The sequence below is a fragment of the Sipha flava genome, unplaced genomic scaffold (genome assembly GCF_003268045.1).
Source record: "Sipha flava isolate LNK unplaced genomic scaffold, YSA_version1 23_pilon_pilon, whole genome shotgun sequence".
NCBI lineage: Eukaryota > Metazoa > Arthropoda > Insecta > Hemiptera > Aphididae > Sipha > Sipha flava.
In genome coordinates this window covers 343,109-362,342 of record NW_020272884.1, presented here as the reverse complement: position 1 = coordinate 362,342, position 19,234 = coordinate 343,109, and the positions used below count along the sequence as shown (strand labels likewise).

General features: G+C 30.6%; 2 protein-coding genes across 2 annotated transcripts; both read left to right on the top strand.

Moving 5' to 3' along the window:
• Nucleotides 1-1,267: 1,267 nt before the first annotated feature.
• LOC112684056 (facilitated trehalose transporter Tret1-like) lies at nt 1,268-6,307 on the top strand. Its single transcript, XM_025555353.1, has 2 exons — nt 1,268-1,568; nt 4,520-6,307. The coding sequence occupies exons 1-2, from the start codon at nt 1,523-1,525 to the stop codon at nt 5,854-5,856; spliced, it is 1,383 nt and encodes a 460-aa protein (XP_025411138.1). The 5' UTR covers nt 1,268-1,522; the 3' UTR covers nt 5,857-6,307.
• Nucleotides 6,308-7,789: 1,482 nt separating this feature from the next.
• LOC112684055 (facilitated trehalose transporter Tret1-like) lies at nt 7,790-14,297 on the top strand. Its single transcript, XM_025555352.1, has 2 exons — nt 7,790-8,029; nt 12,636-14,297. Exons 1-2 carry the CDS (start codon nt 7,984-7,986, stop codon nt 13,970-13,972), a joined length of 1,383 nt encoding a protein of 460 aa, XP_025411137.1. The 5' UTR covers nt 7,790-7,983; the 3' UTR covers nt 13,973-14,297.
• Nucleotides 14,298-19,234: the final 4,937 nt, after the last annotated feature.

Genomic DNA, 19,234 nt, shown 5'->3' with positions numbered 1-19,234 from the left:
TACAACAAAAATCATCGACTACGGATTTTTAAATCATTTCAAATGCAGACTATTAATAAAAACCTTTTTTGCTTTTGCGAGGTGCAACATTTTTAAAAGTTAATATTTTTAAAGAGATAATAGTACAACATTTAACGATAAATAATTTTAAAAATGTCGATCATTATAAATATGATATCACGCTGAAATATTCATCGTCCAGACAGAACACAAGCGAATTAATTTTTTTCAAAGTTTTAAATAAATGGTAAATCATCGGTTACAATTCTTCAGTTTTAGGTTTATAAAGTGTATCTCTAAACTAAGTTTCATCAACAATAGCAATCGTACTTATACCTGTAGTATGCAGGCCCATATTTAAAAATTTGGCATCCCCGATCATATAATTTATGCCTCCACCAAAAAAAAAAAAAAATAAATAATAATAATATAACACTTATTATTTCGTCCGTAATCGAGATTTTTTAATATTAAAATATAACTTATACCTAAATGTAAATCGCTTAATACTTTTTTTAATTAACAAATTAAACATAATAAAACATACAATTTTCTTTTTTTTAACTAAAAAATTATAATATAATAAAAATACAATTTTTTTTTTTTTTAATTTACAAATTATAACATAATATAACATACTATTTCATTTTTTTTTTTTCATTAAGTACATCATTTTTAAAATTAATTTTGCTAAAATATTTTGACGCCCCCGAACATTTGCCTACCCGTGTCCCCTTAAATACGGGCCTGGTAGTATGAATATCGAACTTTTATGCTGTAGATAAATTTAAAACATGGTCGTTTACTGATAATATTTAAGTTTCGAAGTTCTGAATGTGATGACAATTAGTAATACCGAACCATTTCGAATACGATTGAAGTTGATAATTTATCAACTCTAAATAGCCTACTTTCAATGTTTTTCTGGAGTTGTTTTCATTTGCATATGATCATAAATCCCTTTGACAACGAACACATTACCTTTGGAGTGGTATTTTTATTAAATCGTGTTTCTTTAGCATGAAGATTTTCATAAGTTTCAACAATTTCCCCAAATTCAGAATCATAGTTAACATGGTTTTTAGCATATTTTAAAATATTTAAATTAATTAAATTAGTGATTTTTATCTTACAATTTTATATAATTTAAAGTGTTAAAATTGGTTGCCGTCATTATTGGATATTTTACATCATACATAAAACATTTCGTATATTCGTACACGAACCGTCAGTCGGTTGTGAAATGCATGATTATTCATTAGTTGATATTAATTATTATGCTTTTACATATACGTTACGCATGAATCAAAAGTGGTTAGATACTATTTTATAAATTCTGAAAGCAACAACAATCAATTAGACATTTTATTGCCATAATATTGTAGCTATCACAATAATTTAAAACACCATACTTTAATTAAATATGCACTACATGGTTAGACTGTCCACGTTTATAAAATATATAAAGTTCAAGTTAATTTTCGTTAATTTCTTTATTAATTTTTTTATTTCGATATAAGAAATGGTAGACAAAGGAGTTTTAAGACAGTTGACGGCCGTGATAGCAGGTAAGGATATTCATAACATTTTTATCGATTTGTAATTAATTTAAGTGGCAATAATTATGGTCGAGCAAATTAGTTTTATTAAAACTTAGCTACTATACTAAAAACTGATTACAGAGAAGATAAATTACATATTATGTATATCTAATTTGTTCTCGCTTTGTTTAAAATATAAAATTAATAAGTTAAATTATAAATCAAATTTCCATTCAAGCAATAATTTATAGATAAATATAGTATAAACAAAATATAATTTCTGATCAAAATTTAATACCATTACCAATTATGAATGTCAATTATGAACTTATTTTTATTGATCTTTTGTTAAATAAAATTAAAGATAGTTGTAACTAGAATAGCTTAAATATAAATTTGTCATTTTGATAAGGTATTCATACAAATAAACTGTAAAATTATTTACTTCCAGAAGTATTTATTTTTAAAATTATTTGTAGAATTTACTACTTCAGTATATCTTTGGTTACGAATAATAGTTCACAGATAACTGGACACTTAGTTCTGTAACTAGTCATTGCCTTGTGAGTTGTGATAATATATAAGTAACTATTACGAAGAAATTAATGAATTATACAATAATAAAAAATTAAATAAAAATTAAAAATTAGTAAGTGGTTAGTACTCGTAAGTTAATTTATAAATAACTAGTTAATAAATTAAATAAATGAATAAATAAAAGCTTAGCCTAGAGCAGGGGTCTTCAAGCTTTTTATGTAGCGGGCCACGTATTATTTTTTAATAATTTTGCGGGCCACATTCATAGTAAAAACATGTATTTTATACAAATATTCAGTTTGATTGTTGAAATTTATATGATTACATTTTAAATTACAAATTTTTATTTTAATTCTGATAACTGACATTGTTTTTCACTAATTTAAAACATAGTTATTGGACCATTTTTCTTGAAAAACGCGATTTTCATCCGAGATTTTACGTTTTTTACTCACCCATAAACTACAATATAATACAAATATTATGTAGAAAATGTAAGGCCGGGCGCAAATTGAGACGCAGGCGACGCAGCGTAATTTTCTGTAATCTATTAGAACGTACTAGCGCATATTAGGAGGCAGGGCAGAGCAGTATCTATGTTGGCCTGCGTCACGTAGTGATCGCGACACAGATTACTGCACACGTGCCACACGCGTTTGGAATATTTTCCAGTTATGCCGGCCTAACATAATTTCCATCTTTTTGATTTTAATTCAATATTTTATTTATTATTTTAATTTTATTACGGAAGAGTTTGTGATTGAAGCCGTCCGACATTACATTGTCTTACATGACACTAGTCATATCAACTACATGAAGACAAAATTAAAAAATTATTTTTCTACAATTTTTTTTACGTGTATTTAATGTAAATAAATAAAAGTTCATGAAATTTATCCGTCAGAAACTGATTCAGAACTTGAATTGTATTAAATTTTCTGCTATAATTTCGTTCATGACTAAGTGGACGATGGCACAGAACTGCGTCGAAATATGCACTCACATAGATCACACAGTATTTCCTGCGCTACGTTGTGTCGCCTGCGTCTAAATGTACGCCCGACCTTATGCTCGTTCCACAATCGATTACGAACTAATAGACAACAGCCAAACATTTATGTCTAGGTAGGTAATTTAATTTAGCTTATCGCATATTTTCGATAGCGATGGCTTAACCGTTATCATTTTATCGAAGTAGAAAATATACATGCTTAATTTCAAATGAGATCGCGGGCCACATATTATGACAGGGCGGGCCGTGGATTGAAAATCCCTGGCCTAGAGTATAATATAATATAATATTATATTATAATAGTATTTGTAATTTTAAATGTATTAAAAAAATAATAATAATAAAACACAATTCACCAAATAATATTGTTTACTACCGTAGTATGAAATATCAAAATAATATATTTAACAAATTCAATACAATTCTAAACAATAATTATTAACAATGTAAAAATCAGTTTTATAACGAATAATAATTTAATCAAACATAAATAATAGAAATAAAACCTTCACAAAAATAACCCTTATTTTAAAAATACTTGCATATATAAACTAAAATGTAATTGTAATAAATAAATTAAAATATAGGTATGACAAAAAAAATATTTTAAAATAAAATATGAAGAACATATTTTTGGAATAAAATTAAAAAATACTGTCCCTTTTTCAAATGTTTAAAAAAAGCCATAATATTCATTTTGATATAATAGAGTTAGAAATATTAAATACCTAAAAGAACATTTACACTCATTCAGTTTTAGAAGAATTACACATACACTAGATAATAATCAAAGTATTTAAATTTTTTAACATATCTATAATTAAACATTAAGCTTTAAATAAGCTCTCCTATTAAAATAAATGGTATCTATGGAAAACAATCGATTTTTCTGATTGTATTCCTTTCTTTAAGTTTTCATACTCAGTCGCGATTTTATTAACTTTGTATATATCTAACGATGAATTTTTAATTCGAAACCTATACATTACAAATCTAATAATGCTCCAGGATAAGAATTTATTTATTAATATATTTCTATGTATAAACTATTTGTTTATTTATTTATACATATATAATAATATTAATTGGGTATAATCAGTGGATGTCACTATGAAAAAATTTATTTATTAATATATTTCTATGTATAAACTATTTGTTTATTTATTTATACATATATAATAATATTAATTGGGTATAATCAGTGGATGTCACTATGAATACGTAAGATAAAATAATTTAACCAAAAAAAAAAAAATAATAAAAAAATATATCTCTGTAATTCTCGAAATAGATTCCATGCATGTGTTTCATAGACAAGATCACACGAAACCACCGAGATGACCAACTATAATAATATTGATATCAACATAAACGGTCGACATGTTTCTGATGTTAACGTAACACAATTTAATATTATGGTTGTGTACAGGATCGATGTCCATAATGAACGTGGGCATCATACTGGGCTGGACGTCACCGATCATGGAAGAACTGCTGGGACCAAACAGCCCGATCCCAATGACCGTGGACGAGAGCTCGTGGTTCGCGTCCGTGTACAACTGGGGACTGATCCTTGGGTCGATTCCTTGCGGCATGATAGCCGACCGGTGGGGTCGGAGGCCGGTGCTGCTGATGATCGGGCCGGTGGCGTTGGCCACTTGGATGGCGCTCATTTTCATCGGAACGTTTCGGGGGCTGATCGCGGTGCGGCTGATGCAAGGGCTGCTGGCCGGCGGCGCGTACACCGTGGTGCCGTTGTACGTGGGCGAGATCGCAGGGCCGAAGATCCGCGGGGCGCTGGGCACCACGTTCCAAATCATGATGTACGTTGGCATACTGTTCGTGTACGTGGCCGGCATGTACCTGGACTACGGGCAGCTGACGTACGCGGCGATGGCGGGCCCGGTGCTGTTCTGCGCGTTCTTCCCTTTCGTACCGGAGTCGCCGCACTTCTATGTGATGAAGAACAGGTTGCGTGAGGCTAAGCGCACAATGCTCTGGCTACGCGGCGACGACTCGTCCGGCGGCCACGCGGTGACCGACGACGAGATGAACGCCGTGGTCGAGTGCATCTGCGAAGAGATGCGCGACGCGTCGTTCACCGACCTGTTCACCGATCTGGTGAGCCTCAAGGCGCTGATCGTCGTGCAGGGCCTGTCCGTGTTCCGGGTGATGGCCGGCGTGCCCGCGCTCATCGCGTACGCGTCCATCACGTTCGCGGAGGTGCACGTGGACGAGACAGCCAACCGGTTGTCGCTGGTGTTCGCGTGTTGGCTGCTGTTCTCGTCGCTGCCGGCCGCCGCGCTGTCCGACCGGGCCGGCCGCCGGCCGCTGATGATCGCGTCGAGCGCGTCGTGCTTCGCGCTGAACGCGATCATATGCGCGTACTTCTACGCGGACCGGCACACCGGGTACGACGTGACCACGTACGGATGGCTGTGCGTGACGGCCACAAGCGGGCTGTGCGTCGCGTTCAACCTGGGCTTCGGAACGCTCTACTCGACCATTAACTGCGAACTGTTCCCGTCCAACAGTCGGTCGCTAGCCAACGCGCTCAACACCATCACGCTCACGTTCACGTCGTTCGTGGTCCTCAAGGCTTATCCCGTGATCGCCATGGACGGCGGCATGTACCGCAACTATCTGATATCTTCGATGTTCTGCCTGTTCTCGACAGTTTTCTGTTGGCTGTGGTTGCCCGAGACCAAAGGCCAAACGTTCGCCGCCATACAGCAGCAACTCAGGGGTACTAACCGCGTGACGTGAACGAAACCAATTGTTTCGCCGTTCGTATCGAGTCGACCTGTACATCATTCGCTATCGTAACTAGAGACCTATATAGACTATATCCGATAAGATCGGTTGGTTTTATCTTAAGTACAATAAGTTTATAGTTATCTCTGCTTATTGTTACCGGATGGAATGGAGGAATACCTTTTTTTAACAACGTAAAACTTAACTATCTATTGCTTATTATTTGTTATTAATCTGAGCGTTAAAATACATCGTACTATTGAGTTAACCGTAATTAGCGACATAATAAAAATTGTAATTAATTTTTTTTTATATAATATGCAAAGTTAATAACCTAATATTGTTAAAATATTATATGCAAGGCAGTGGCGGACGCAGGGAGGAGTTTTGGGGGTTCAAACCCCCCCCCCAAATTGAATGGATGATTAATTTCAAACGTAGTTATCCTACCTAATGTACCTTAAAAAAAATGAATTGTTCAAAATACGATTAAAATATGCTAGAAAAAAAATAATTTGTTAAGAAAAGTGAATTTGTAATAATTTGTAATTTTCTAAACGTTCTAAAAGGTATTGGTACTTAAAACTCAAATTTTTGAAATTCCATGATGGCAATACTTCGTAAAAATAATGTATGTTTGTAAGTCGCTTATTATTAGTAAGTAAAAATAAGTAAATATACGTAATCGATATAATATTAATTACAATGGTACATTATGATTGACGGTTTCCCTAAATTTTGTGTTGTATGCTCATGTGATAACAATCGAAAATAGTCAACCTGTAGTCAATAGTAAATTATTTCAAAATAACGGTAATCAGGCCCGTATTTAGAGGAGGCAAGGGTAAGCACATATCCAAGGGCGTCAAGTCTCAGGGGCAGCAAAATATTTTAGCAAAATTAATTTTAAAAATTATGTACTTAATGAAAAAAAATAAAACAATAAAAAGAAGAAAATGTAAATTAAAAAAAATTGTATTTTTATTATATTATAATTTGTTAGTTATAAAAAAAGGAAATTATATGTTTTATTATATTATAATTTGTTTAATTTGTTAATTAAAAAAAGTATTAAACGATTTTCATTTATAAGTTATATTTTAACAATTTTAGAATCTCGATTATGGATAAAATAATAAGTATTATATTATTATTAATTTTTTTTTTGGGGGGGGGGCGCATAAATAATTTGCCCAGGGGCGCCAAATTTTTAAATACGGGCCTGACGGAAATTATTCTTATTTTTTCAAAGCCCCTCTACCGAAATTTTTTTCTGCGTCCACCCCTGGTACAAGGAGATTTCAGCAAAACTTAATGAGTTTAATCGTTTTTGTATTAATAATTTTTAATTTTTATTGTAAATTAAACAAAACAATATTTAACAAGAGTATAAATTATTGTAAAAATATGTCATTAAACCTTGAAAATTGTTTTTACTATTAATCCACATTATATTTTTAATAACAACCAATATAACCTGTTGAATTCTCAAAAAAACAAAAATGGTTCTCGAGAAAATTGCATTATATGCAGCGTTTACGGTTTAATCTTAAATGTTATTGTATGCCATGTGACATTTACAATAGTTACACACAATTAAAAGTTTTTTCATAATAATAATTGAATATTTGATTTCACTGCAATACTCAATATATAAACATTGCGTACTATTAATTCATATACCGCCTACCACTGATCTTGCATGACATGCAACGAGTGATCCAAAGACAACAACGGTATTAATACTGATTAAAAATTAGTTATTCCCACTCCTTACTAAATTTAGTAATATTTAAAATGAGCTATATATAAATATAAATCATAATACACACAAAATAGTTTGTCTTAAATGTCTATCGGTCACGAATATGATGGAAGTTATTATTTTTAATTATTGCTGTCCACATGTCACGTGTGCAGTAAAAAATTAATGAAGATAACCCTATATCTAAACCAAAAGTCTTAAAAATCACTTGTCTGCTGTTTAATACAGCACTAGTAAAACGATCTCGAACAAAAGAACCAACTTAATATAATACCTTATGTAAATATAGTTTTTGTAGATAAATATATTCAAGTGTAAGTCAATTTTAATTAGACAATAAATTTGCATTTTGGTTGTTCCTTTAAAGACAAAAAATGATAAACAAAGGTGTGTTAAGACAATTTTCAGCCGTCTTTGCTGGTAAGTAAATATAACACACAATATGTAATCAATTAATATTTAAAAAAATAAAAATCATGGTAAAATCACTATACTTGGATTAATTCAATTGATAATATGTAATGATGACTAGATTCATTTTTTTGATCTAAAGAAAATATTTTTTCGAAGCATTATTGATTTGTATTAACCAAAATAAAAAAATTTATAAAATAAATCAGTCTTTGAGTTATGGCTTAATGCGTAAAAACCAAAAATTTAAATTATTCAATTAAAAATAATTGTAGTATACCGTATAAAACACTAAATCGAGATTAATATTATAGTTAGGTAGTAAAAATACATTTGAAGACAAATAAATAAGTCTTTGAAATTTGAATAAAATTTATAGGGAAAATGAAATGAGTCATATACATATTTCGCTTTTATTAAATAAATATATGAAATGTAAATTTGAATAATCTATAAGAACGAAAAAACACTAAAAATTGCACAAATAACCTATAAAATTAAAAAATACATACTTAAATGAATAAAAAACCAGCTTTTAAAATTGTATTTATTGTACTATTAATTTGCCGTATATAAAACCTATAAACAGAAAAACTATAACGTGAATAAAAGTAAAATATTAACAGTAGATTTAATAATGATTTTATTAATAACTAAGACTATACTGTTATCATAAAGGAAATAAATCAAAACAATTTATACATACATATATTTTATATATTTTTTTTTATGAGGACATTAACTATAAACTGTGGTTTACGCAGATCCACCTGTCAGTTTCCATGATTCAGATATCATTTAGGTTCAGTCCTCATAAAAAAAAAAATCCAACTGCCTTAAATGTGAGGACCATGCTGGCCAATGAACAATGCTATAAGTACTAATCCGGTAGTTTGAAAACATTTGATCTATGTACCACATTGTCTAACAACAATTGCACTATTGTCTGGTGTGCTACGAGTATATCTTGTTGAAAAAACATATGCTGTCGGGTGTCTAATCAAACATCATTTAAAAGCATCGGTAGTTCGTTGGTTAGAAAAATTAAATATTGTCTTAATGGTAAACATAAAATAATTAATCCTATAAGCTTGCCGCCGATCAGTCTATACCATAAATTTATTCCTCAAACCATTTAAAAATTAGTTCCACTTGACCAATGATGGTTCGTTTTATCCCAGTGATTATCGATGATTTTGTTTGTTTATGCCATTGATGGTAAATTTTGTTTCATTAATCCAAAAAATGTTATTAAAATTTAAAAGGTTATTTTTGTGATCCATAGTAAAAAATCTAACCTACGAATAAAATCTCTTGTACGCAAATGTTGTACAAAATCCATTTTATATGAGTATATTTTGTGTTTTTTTTTTTAGAATGAGCCAAATAAAACACAACTTAGTGAGCAAAATATATTATTTATGAATTTGTTATAAATAATTAGTTAGTTGTTACTTATATTACTAAAATTTTACGTAATAAAAATTAAGTTCAATAATTTAGTTTTTTTTTGAAGAAAAAAATCGTTAAAAACCAATCATTCAATTTAATTCTAACATAAAATTTTAAATTACTCTCATTTGGTCGATTTTTAAAAAAGAAAAAACTCTTTATACAAAAATATTTTGAAGAAAAAAATCAATCCAAGTATATAGAAAATATTTGGGTCACCATTGGACAAAAAAAAGTTGTATTACACTTGCGTATACTGTAAAGGTTAAAAATTCGAAAATTATCAAAAAATATTTCAGTATCCCCTTAACTCTGCCAAGTATTTGTTTCAGTATAAGATCACACAGCCAGTGCTGGATTAAATATTTGTGGGCCCTTAGGCAATTAAAATTTTGGGCCCTATAAAATTATTTTTTACATACAACATACTATCTAATAATTAAAATAAACAGCTTTAATAATAACCGACTATTATTAATAAATAAAATCGTGTTTATTAAATTTTTTTATTCGCGAGAAAAATTAATTAATTATTATATTATTTCTATTTTTTTTCAAAATTATTTTATTATTATTACTGCATATAACACTTATAACTTAATATATATTATATTTCATAATGACTTTTGTCACGTAAATTCGTAAATAAAATACGGATATTATTAAATAAAAAAAATATAGTTTTCCGTTTTCACAGAGCCCCTTAAATAAGTGAGGCCCTAAGGTGGGCGTCTACTCCACCTTATGGGTAATCGGCACTGCACACAGCCGATATGTATAGTAATATCTGATATTGAGATTAAATTGTAATTACAAAAAAAAAATCAAATGATAATTACAAAAAGTCATTGAATATATAGGCTTCAATATTCAAATAACTGCCACTAACTCGTAACTACGCATTTCATACGATTAAAAAATATATCATGTAAACACATATAATTGCTATATTTAATTAAACAATTTAACATCTATTAAATATTGAAACATAACTCGTCAATACTGAATTTTTTATAGCTATTATATAGACATAATAAGAATAATATGCCACAAATAAACTAAAAAATAAAGTTAATTTTTAGAATAATTGTGAATCGAAATATTAGAAATAATATATATATATATGTGACCAGGGGCGTATTTAGACTTACTTCTAGTGAGGGGGGGGGGGGCGACTCAAATTTTTTCTTTAATTCAGGATCAAAATTGGTAAGTAAAATTTTTGATAATATTTAAATAAGGTGAATCCTTAATATTTGTGTTTTTTTTTTTAATCTAATGCCAGATCCACTTAGAATGAGCTTTTGTGTAGTTCTTTTTAACACCTACCTGTGTTTTGAAAGTTTCGCTTGTGTCTTATTTGATTTTTCACTAAGTATAGACCAGGGTTTAAATCAAAATATTATATATTGGTTACCGTTATGGGACATTTAAACGTTATAAGCAGTTGACCGTTTAACACTAAATATAATTTAATAAGCATTATTTAATTTAAGTCTTTAAATGTTATACAAATTTAAACGTTTAAAAATTTTCCGTTTACCGTTATTGACAATTAAAACGTTATGAACAATTAAGTATTTTTCATTATTTAAATTAGTGTAAAATTTGAAACGTTTTCAAATGTAGTACCTAGCAATCAATACTATGTAAAACAACACTACATATTTTAAATATATATATATATATATATATATATTACCTTTAACCAGTGGTGTATTGGTAAATATATTTGTGGATATATGCACTAAAAATATATATCGTTTTCTGTTATGTTATTCGATATTAATTTTAATCGTTTTTTGTTTCTGTTTCGTTATCTGTTATCGATTTCAATTACTTTTTGAATAGTTTAACGTTATACTTCTAACGTTATAAAAACGCTTTGATGTCCTGGTATGGACGATATAAAATGATCTACATTAAAAAAATTTTAAATGTTTATCTCACATTTGATCGATTCCTTAAATACGGATTCAGGGGGAGGGGTGATTTCCCCCTTCACCCCCTCCCCTTAAATACGCCCCTGTATGCGACCTGGAAACATGAAAGGGACCTCTGCTGTAAAAACAATTTTTTGAGATAAACGCGTTTAAAGATTGGCGGGTGTTGGCGAGGTGTGCTATTGGTGGGCATTTCTAGTTTTCACCACTTCGAAATACTTGTGGATGGTGGTACAAAAATGTATGCTTATGATAAAGATTTCAAAGAGTTCAAATTGGTGTTGTAACCAATCGATGATAATATGCCAGAGATGATTTTTCCACAAGGTCTCGATATAGAACGGCAGTGATATTTATATAACAATATTCGGGACTTAATCGTAAATAAAAATAAGGCAGATGATGTCGCTCCTTTGCCAAAAGAAAGAATATCGAAACCAACCAAAACCTCAATGCCGTTGAAATCAAAAAAAGAAAAGCTATCGAAATCAAAAAGAGAAAAAAAAACTACAGCATCATAACCATTGAAATCGAAAAAAAATAAAAAAAAACAGCGAAAACGTTAAGAAAAAGAACTAATATGACCAAAAATGAACTACAAACCAATAAAAAAAAAAAAAGAGCAATCAATAGCTTTGTAAGAATTTTTAAATAAATTTTATCCATTTGTTTTTCTTCTCTTATTACATTAATTTTTTAAAGTTTTTATCTACACTTTCGACGTAATTTCTACAAAAATTAAGAAAGATAGAAACTTACGCTTTAGTTTCATTTGAAAGAGCATTAAATTTCCTAAAAGAATCACTTGAAAAGTAAAAAACGGTTTTTTAGCTCTTTTATGATTCCAGGTCACATATATATTATAATTTAGATCTCTATTTTTCTCTAAATCCATGAACGAATATATACATCTATATCACCGTCAAATATGACATAATCTATTTTAGTTATTAATAATTTTTGTAATAGATTATAAGTTGACACCAATAATGAACGGAACTCCTACACACCTCAAACAATTTAATATTCCATTGTCAAAAATCCATGTTGAAATACATATGACTTATTACTTAGTAATGATTTTTTAAAAAAATGTATCGTTTAAATATTTTATCATACATTTTTGCTATATCAATATTAACTTTAATATTTCCTACTAGTTCATCTTCAACTGATAATGAAAAAAGATACTTAATCTATACGTTCTATCTAATGTACAGGTTCACTGTCCATAATGACCGTAGGAATCGTAGTCGGTTGGTCGTCGCCGATCATGGAAGAATTGCTAGGGCCGAACAGCCCGATCCCGATGACCGTGGAGGAAAGTTCGTGGTTCGCGTCATTGCACAACTGGGGGCTGATGCTGGGATCGATACCGTCTGGTATAATGGCCGACCGGTGGGGTCGAAGACCTGTTCTGCTGTTCTTCGGGCCAATCGCATTAACCACATGCGTGGCACTATTATTTATTAACACGTATGAAGGACTTTTAGCGGCGCGGCTAACATTGGGCCTGGTTTCCGGTAGTGCATACACGGTGGTGCCATTGTACGTGGGCGAGATCGCTGGCCCCGAAATCCGAGGGACATTGGGTGCCATATTCCAGATAATGTTAAACGTAGGCATACTGTTCGTGTACGTGGCCGGCATGTACCTGGACTACTGGCAGCTGACGTACGCGGCCATGACAGGCCCAATACTGTTCTGCGCGTTCTCCATCGCAATAACGGAGTCGCCTCATTTCTACGTGATGAAGAACAAGCTGCCCGAGGCGAAACGGACGTTGGCCTGGCTGCGCGGCGACGAAGATGGTGGCAAAAAAGTGGACGAGGAGATGGACGTCGTGGTCGAGTGCATATCCGAAGAAATGCGCGACGCTTCTTTCACCGACCTGTTCACCGATCGAGCAAACCTTCGATCGCTGATCATCCTGCAGGTGCTGTCCGTGTTCCGGGTAATGGCCGGCATCCTGGTGATCCAGTCGTACGCGTCAATCACGTTCGACGAGATGCACATAGACGTGCCAGCCAATAAACTGTCGCTGGTGTTCGCGTGCTCGTTGTTGTTCTCGTCCCTGCCGACCTTCTTTCTGTGCGACCGTGTGGGCCGCAGACCGCTGATGATCGCGTCGAGCGCGTTATGCTTCGTAACGAACATGATCACGTGCGCGTACTTCTACACAGACCGGCACACCGAGTACGATGTCACCGCATATGGATGGCTGTGCGCGGCCACCATAGGTATACAGTGTTTTGCGTTCAACCTGGGCTTCGGCGCGCTTTACTCGACCATCAACTGCGAGCTGTTTCCGTCCAACACCAGGTCGCTGGCCAACGCGCTCAACGCCATCACGCTCACGTTCACGTCGTTTTCGGCTCTCAAGCTGTACCCCGTAATCGCCATGGACGGCGGCATGTACCATAACTTTTTCATGTTTTCGATGTTCAGCTTGTGCTCAACAGTGTTCTGTTGGCTATGGCTGCCCGAGACCAAAGGCAAATCGTTCGCTGTCATACAGCAAGAGCTTAAGCTTAAGGAAACCACCAGTGCGATGTGAATGAAATCGAACGCTTTCGGCATCATCGTTCGTTATAAGTGTACAATTACTTATTTTTTATACTACCTAGAGACCTAAACACACGTTCAACAAAATCGATCGGGTTTACCGTTAATCAAGTATGGTACCAGGAATCCAAATGTAAGTGTTTGTAGAGAGTTAACTGTTATTAACTTTGTTATTGTTATTAATAAAATTGTAGAATTATTTTTATAATAATGATTATTCTTTAGTATTGTTTTAACTGTCATCAGACCATAACAGGCTTTTTATTATGTCTAATCTAACTTTAGCGTTTTGGACAATATAAATTTTTTTAATTTAAGCTTTTGACATTTAACATAGAATTGGCAAAATGCGTGCTGCAAATATCGTCAAAAATGATATAAAAAAATTGAATATCGTTTAAAACAGATATTTCGGTTGGAGTTATTTTATTGATAAAACAATTATATTTATATAAAATTAATACATCTATATATATCTAATATAAATGAATTAATTATACATTAATATATCTAATTAATATATTTATTAATATATCTACCATATGTAAGATAACTGAATTTCTTAGTGCACAACACGGTTAGTTCAGAGACATCACGCCAAATATTAAAAGTTCAATTTAATACGAAGTTTTAGTATGTTTAGATAAACTAACAAACACGTTACTAATATAACAAGTTATCAGGGCCGGCGAAAGCTATGGGCGCCCTGGGCGATTGCCCGGGGTGCCAGTACTAAAGGGGCGCCGAACTGATAATTGTTTTCATCTAATTTATCTTTTAATACGCATTAACGATCTACAGGAAGTAAGAATATAGCAGTTGTGCTTTCTACTTCATATAGATACTGCATCCATACAGCGGTGGTTTTGATGTAAAAATAATGCATGGAAAAATACCACCGCATTTGTCTGTGTAAATAAATAGATGGTAGTAATATTTATTTTCATAAAATATTTACCCGTTTACAAATAAATTCATATAACTAGACGATTACACAAAAAACGCATTTGGACCTTACGGCGAAAATACCGTGGTGTGTGGTGTTAATCAAAAAGATACAGTTGCCCGACACACACGCACAATTTATTGTTTTCGGCGAGCTCTCGCTATGTATGATCTGCTGTGTAATGTCAAATTTTTTTATTAACAAGTTACAGTTAACAGGTACCTCATCAATATTCATATTTTTTGTTTAGTTAATTTCTACATAATATTTTCGTCCCTTATTAGTTATTTACAATGAACTCTGTTCTCTGGTTGTCTTAATAAATGAGTTGTTAGTGAAACACAGTATTTCTATATTGTAGGCAGTGGCGGTGTGAAATAATATATTCCCCGAAAAAAATTTCAAAAAGTAAAAAACGCCAAGCTCAAAATTAGAACTATTATATTCTTGCAACGAAAAAACAAAAACCTGTCCAAAAAATGCGTTGATATAATACTAAGTTATTATACTAAATATGTATTATTTTAATTGAATTCAATAAAAAAGTTTATATTACTACTATTCAAACTAAGTGGGTTGAAGGAGGGGGGATCAAGGGCGCCAAAATATGGGTTTGCCCAAGGCGCCAATACTTCTAACGCTGGTCCTGCAAGTGATATTCATTATTTTAAAGAAATATACAATAGTTTTCTTTAATTTACAGTTGAATTTTTGTTTTTGAAATTGCCAGTAATTAGACGTAAAAATTGAAATCGTTGAACTCGCACTACTGCGAGTTAAAGATATACAAGAGTAAAAATGATAAATATATATATATATTTATGAATTCTATAGTAAAAATTATATTAATATTTTATGATTAGTTAGAAAATTATATAATAATTAAAAAAACTACGTATAATAATTTTGTACATAAACTTTAACTAAATAAAATGGAAAATATAAATATTTTAACATGATTTGATAAGCTAAATCAATTTTTTTTATAGAACCGTTGATAGGAAAGTTATACGAAATTACGCACAATTATATAAGAAGTAAAAACATATTATATACATTTGTTTGATGCACATGTGAATTTATAACTGTAGTAGAAAATCACAAATATATTATTTACCACAGGTATAACCAGTGTTGTGCACAGATAAACTTATAAATAATTTTTTTAGCTAGATAAAGATAAAGATAGTATACCAAAAATTTATCTAGATAAAGATAAAATAAGATCAACTAAAATTATCTTTATAAAAGATAATAAATAATCTTAATTCATCTAGTTAAAAAAGAAATACATTTAAAAAAAAAACGATTTTACATTACAATTTACATAAGCTTTAAATACTATCTGGATTAACATGTATATAATTTTTTTAATAGTTACCGGTTTTTGAAATGTGTCCCAATTTTATAAAAATAAATGCGATATAAAAGTAATTATTATAATCACTAATAAGGATATGTGACCACTGTCCGCTATCATAAATCAATGTTAAATATATATTACCTTATTACATTTGAATATACATGGGTTGAAGACAACAATACAGTTAATGTTTAATGGTCATAATTTCAACGTTTTATTTTTTTGAAGTACATTTTGTAGGAAAGAAAATATCCAGTGGTTTCACTGCTTAAATGAATGAAAAATATATATATAGCGTTCGGAATAAGATAATAATTTTATACTCAATAGTCAATTTAAGCAATGAAGAAAAATTGATAACATAACATAACTATAGAATTGTCTTGTTGTATAATATTCTTAGATCATATACTGTGGATGGAACCATACCCTATATTGCTTGAGTAAACAATTTTATGCACATATAAACGACGAGTCTCTCGTTAAGAGCGTTACCTACGCATGCGTGAGTATATTCATTGCATATTTATTTAATAAATACACGCGGTATTTAATATTAAAATAAAATAGAATATTGTTCTTTATTTTAATTATTTGTTATTCAAACGGATAATGTCTAATTTTAAGTATAGTAATAATGTATAACAAATACCAATTAGAATTAATAATACTATGAAACTTTAAAGAAAAAAATATACACATTATTTAATTCTCAGGGAGTATGCAATAATTAGATTATATATGCGACGAGTATATAACCCTAAGTATTTATGATAAAACTGTCGTAGTAACTGCGAATAACAAGAAATATTTGTTATACCATATCCATTAGTGATAGTAAGTAAATAATAAAATAAAACAACAAAAAATAATAACAATCAGTTAATATATCATGCCGTAGTGACAGCCAAGATATAAGAGGGAATAATAATAATTAAAATTACTTGTATACCTGTCGCAATGACAAGTGCGATAGAAACTGTACGCTCCGCCAACGACGAATCGACGAGAAAAGAAAACTGTCGAGCGGTTGGACACCCGGTGCAATGGCAGAGTAACTCCGACTATTGCCCCATGGGGTGGGATAAGTTAACGAGTGATGCAATGCCGGAATTACTCTCACTATTGCATCATTGCTCGATTTGGGAACCACTCGATTAGTTTCGAAGGAAAGACCTTCTTTCTTAGTCATGCAAGTCGCCTCGGGTAGGTTATACTCCGATTTCGGAAAAAAGGTTATTGGTAACTTTCGTTGAGTCACCGGGGCTTTTATATCAACTGGATCAGCGGTATCGATAAGTAAATTAAAATATTACATTTAAATAATTAGAATAGTATTAATTACTCGATCAGGTAATTGCAAATTTTATAACAAGAATATCATTTAATTATGATCCGCGTTTATTTACGGCAGTATCGATAAACGCAACATTGGTTAAGTAAAAAAAATATTTTTTATAACAATTGAACAATAGTTATATTTTAATAGTAATCTGCGTATATATAAACGCAAATTTATAATGAGAAAATTAATTATGAGAATATTTGGTGATTGTAATAATAGTCTGCATATTTATAAACACAAATTTATAATCATAAAGATATTTGAAGATATGATAATCATATTTTAATAATAACCTGTGTTTATAAAAATGCAAATATAATATAAAATTCGGCGTAGACAGCCTAGGACATTTATTGGTTTTTTATCATTTTAATTTAAAGGGTTACACTTACGAAAAATTGTTATACATCATTATTTGAAGAGAAATTGTTTCTCAGTTACACCAGTTACACATGTTTTAATAATAAAAAAAAATACAACAGTAATACCTATGAAGGGACTTATTAGCTATTTTTCAATATTTAATGATAAATCCGATGTTGATAATAATATCAATTCTAAAATATAAGGCGCAATTGATGAATTGCCATATTTATTTTTTATATAGATTAGAGAAAAAAAAGCTTTATTGCAAATATATGTTGATCTAAATTTGCTTGAATTCTGCAAGGCAAGATCACACGTTACAGAGATGTCTTCCTTTGGTACTAATTTCAAAAATAATTTTTATTTATTTATTTATTTTTTTTAACTGGCTCAAATATATACGTAAAAACAAAATAAATGAAAATGAATAAAGATGAACGCTTGAAATTACACAGCTGTACAACAACCAATAGTAGTAAATTAACAATTTAACAAATTCTTTTTTTTTTAACGTTTTATTTTTATTATACGTATATATATTGTTCAAATTGCCTACATAAAAACCCTTAAGAAATATGTTGTACCTCTTTTTTATTAACAATTGAGCATTTTGGATATTACAATTACATTTTAATGGTAATAAATAAGGCTGGGATTTCGATGCACTTTGCATTTTTTTTTTGAAACTTACTGTACGATGCTCGTTTTATTATAAATATGTTTTAGGTATTTTTAAATTAGAATAACAAATTTTATTTTGCATTTTTTTGCATTTTATGAAATTTTTTGATCTTAAGGTTATCTTTCTCATTTTTAGAGCATTTTAAGGGTTTTTAAGTCTTTTTGATGTTTTTCAATTTAAAATTATAGATTATAGATTTTTTCTACCGACGGATTAGTGTTGTTGTGTAAGGTATGCAATGTAAAAGTTGCTGTTGAAAAACATTTTACCATACAATAATATATATCAAGAGACAAACATATTAATGGAGTACAACGAAGAGAACATATTGAAGAACAAGAAAAAATATGTATATCTACAATAACTTATTGGGGAAAAACATGAGGCACGCTCTCGTGATTTATTGTAACAATAAAGAATATTTTTTATTTATTAATATATGAAGTAAAATAAAATATTTATGTACATGTAATGTAATTTTTTTAAATTTTAAAGGCATTTTTTAATTTTTTAATTTTTTAAGTCATTTTTGCATTTTTTTAAGGTCATTTT

Bases quoted from the DNA above. Each gene is read 5' to 3' on its own strand.
- LOC112684056 (XM_025555353.1), top strand. From the start codon at position 1,523: ATGGTAGACAAAGGAGTTTTAAGACAGTTGACGGCCGTGATAGCAG. The intron at 1,569-4,519 runs GTAAGGATATTC...GGTTGTGTACAG, and splicing joins GTTGACGGCCGTGATAGCAG to GATCGATGTCCATAATGAAC.
- LOC112684055 (XM_025555352.1), top strand. From the start codon at position 7,984: ATGATAAACAAAGGTGTGTTAAGACAATTTTCAGCCGTCTTTGCTG. The intron at 8,030-12,635 runs GTAAGTAAATAT...TCTAATGTACAG, and splicing joins ATTTTCAGCCGTCTTTGCTG to GTTCACTGTCCATAATGACC.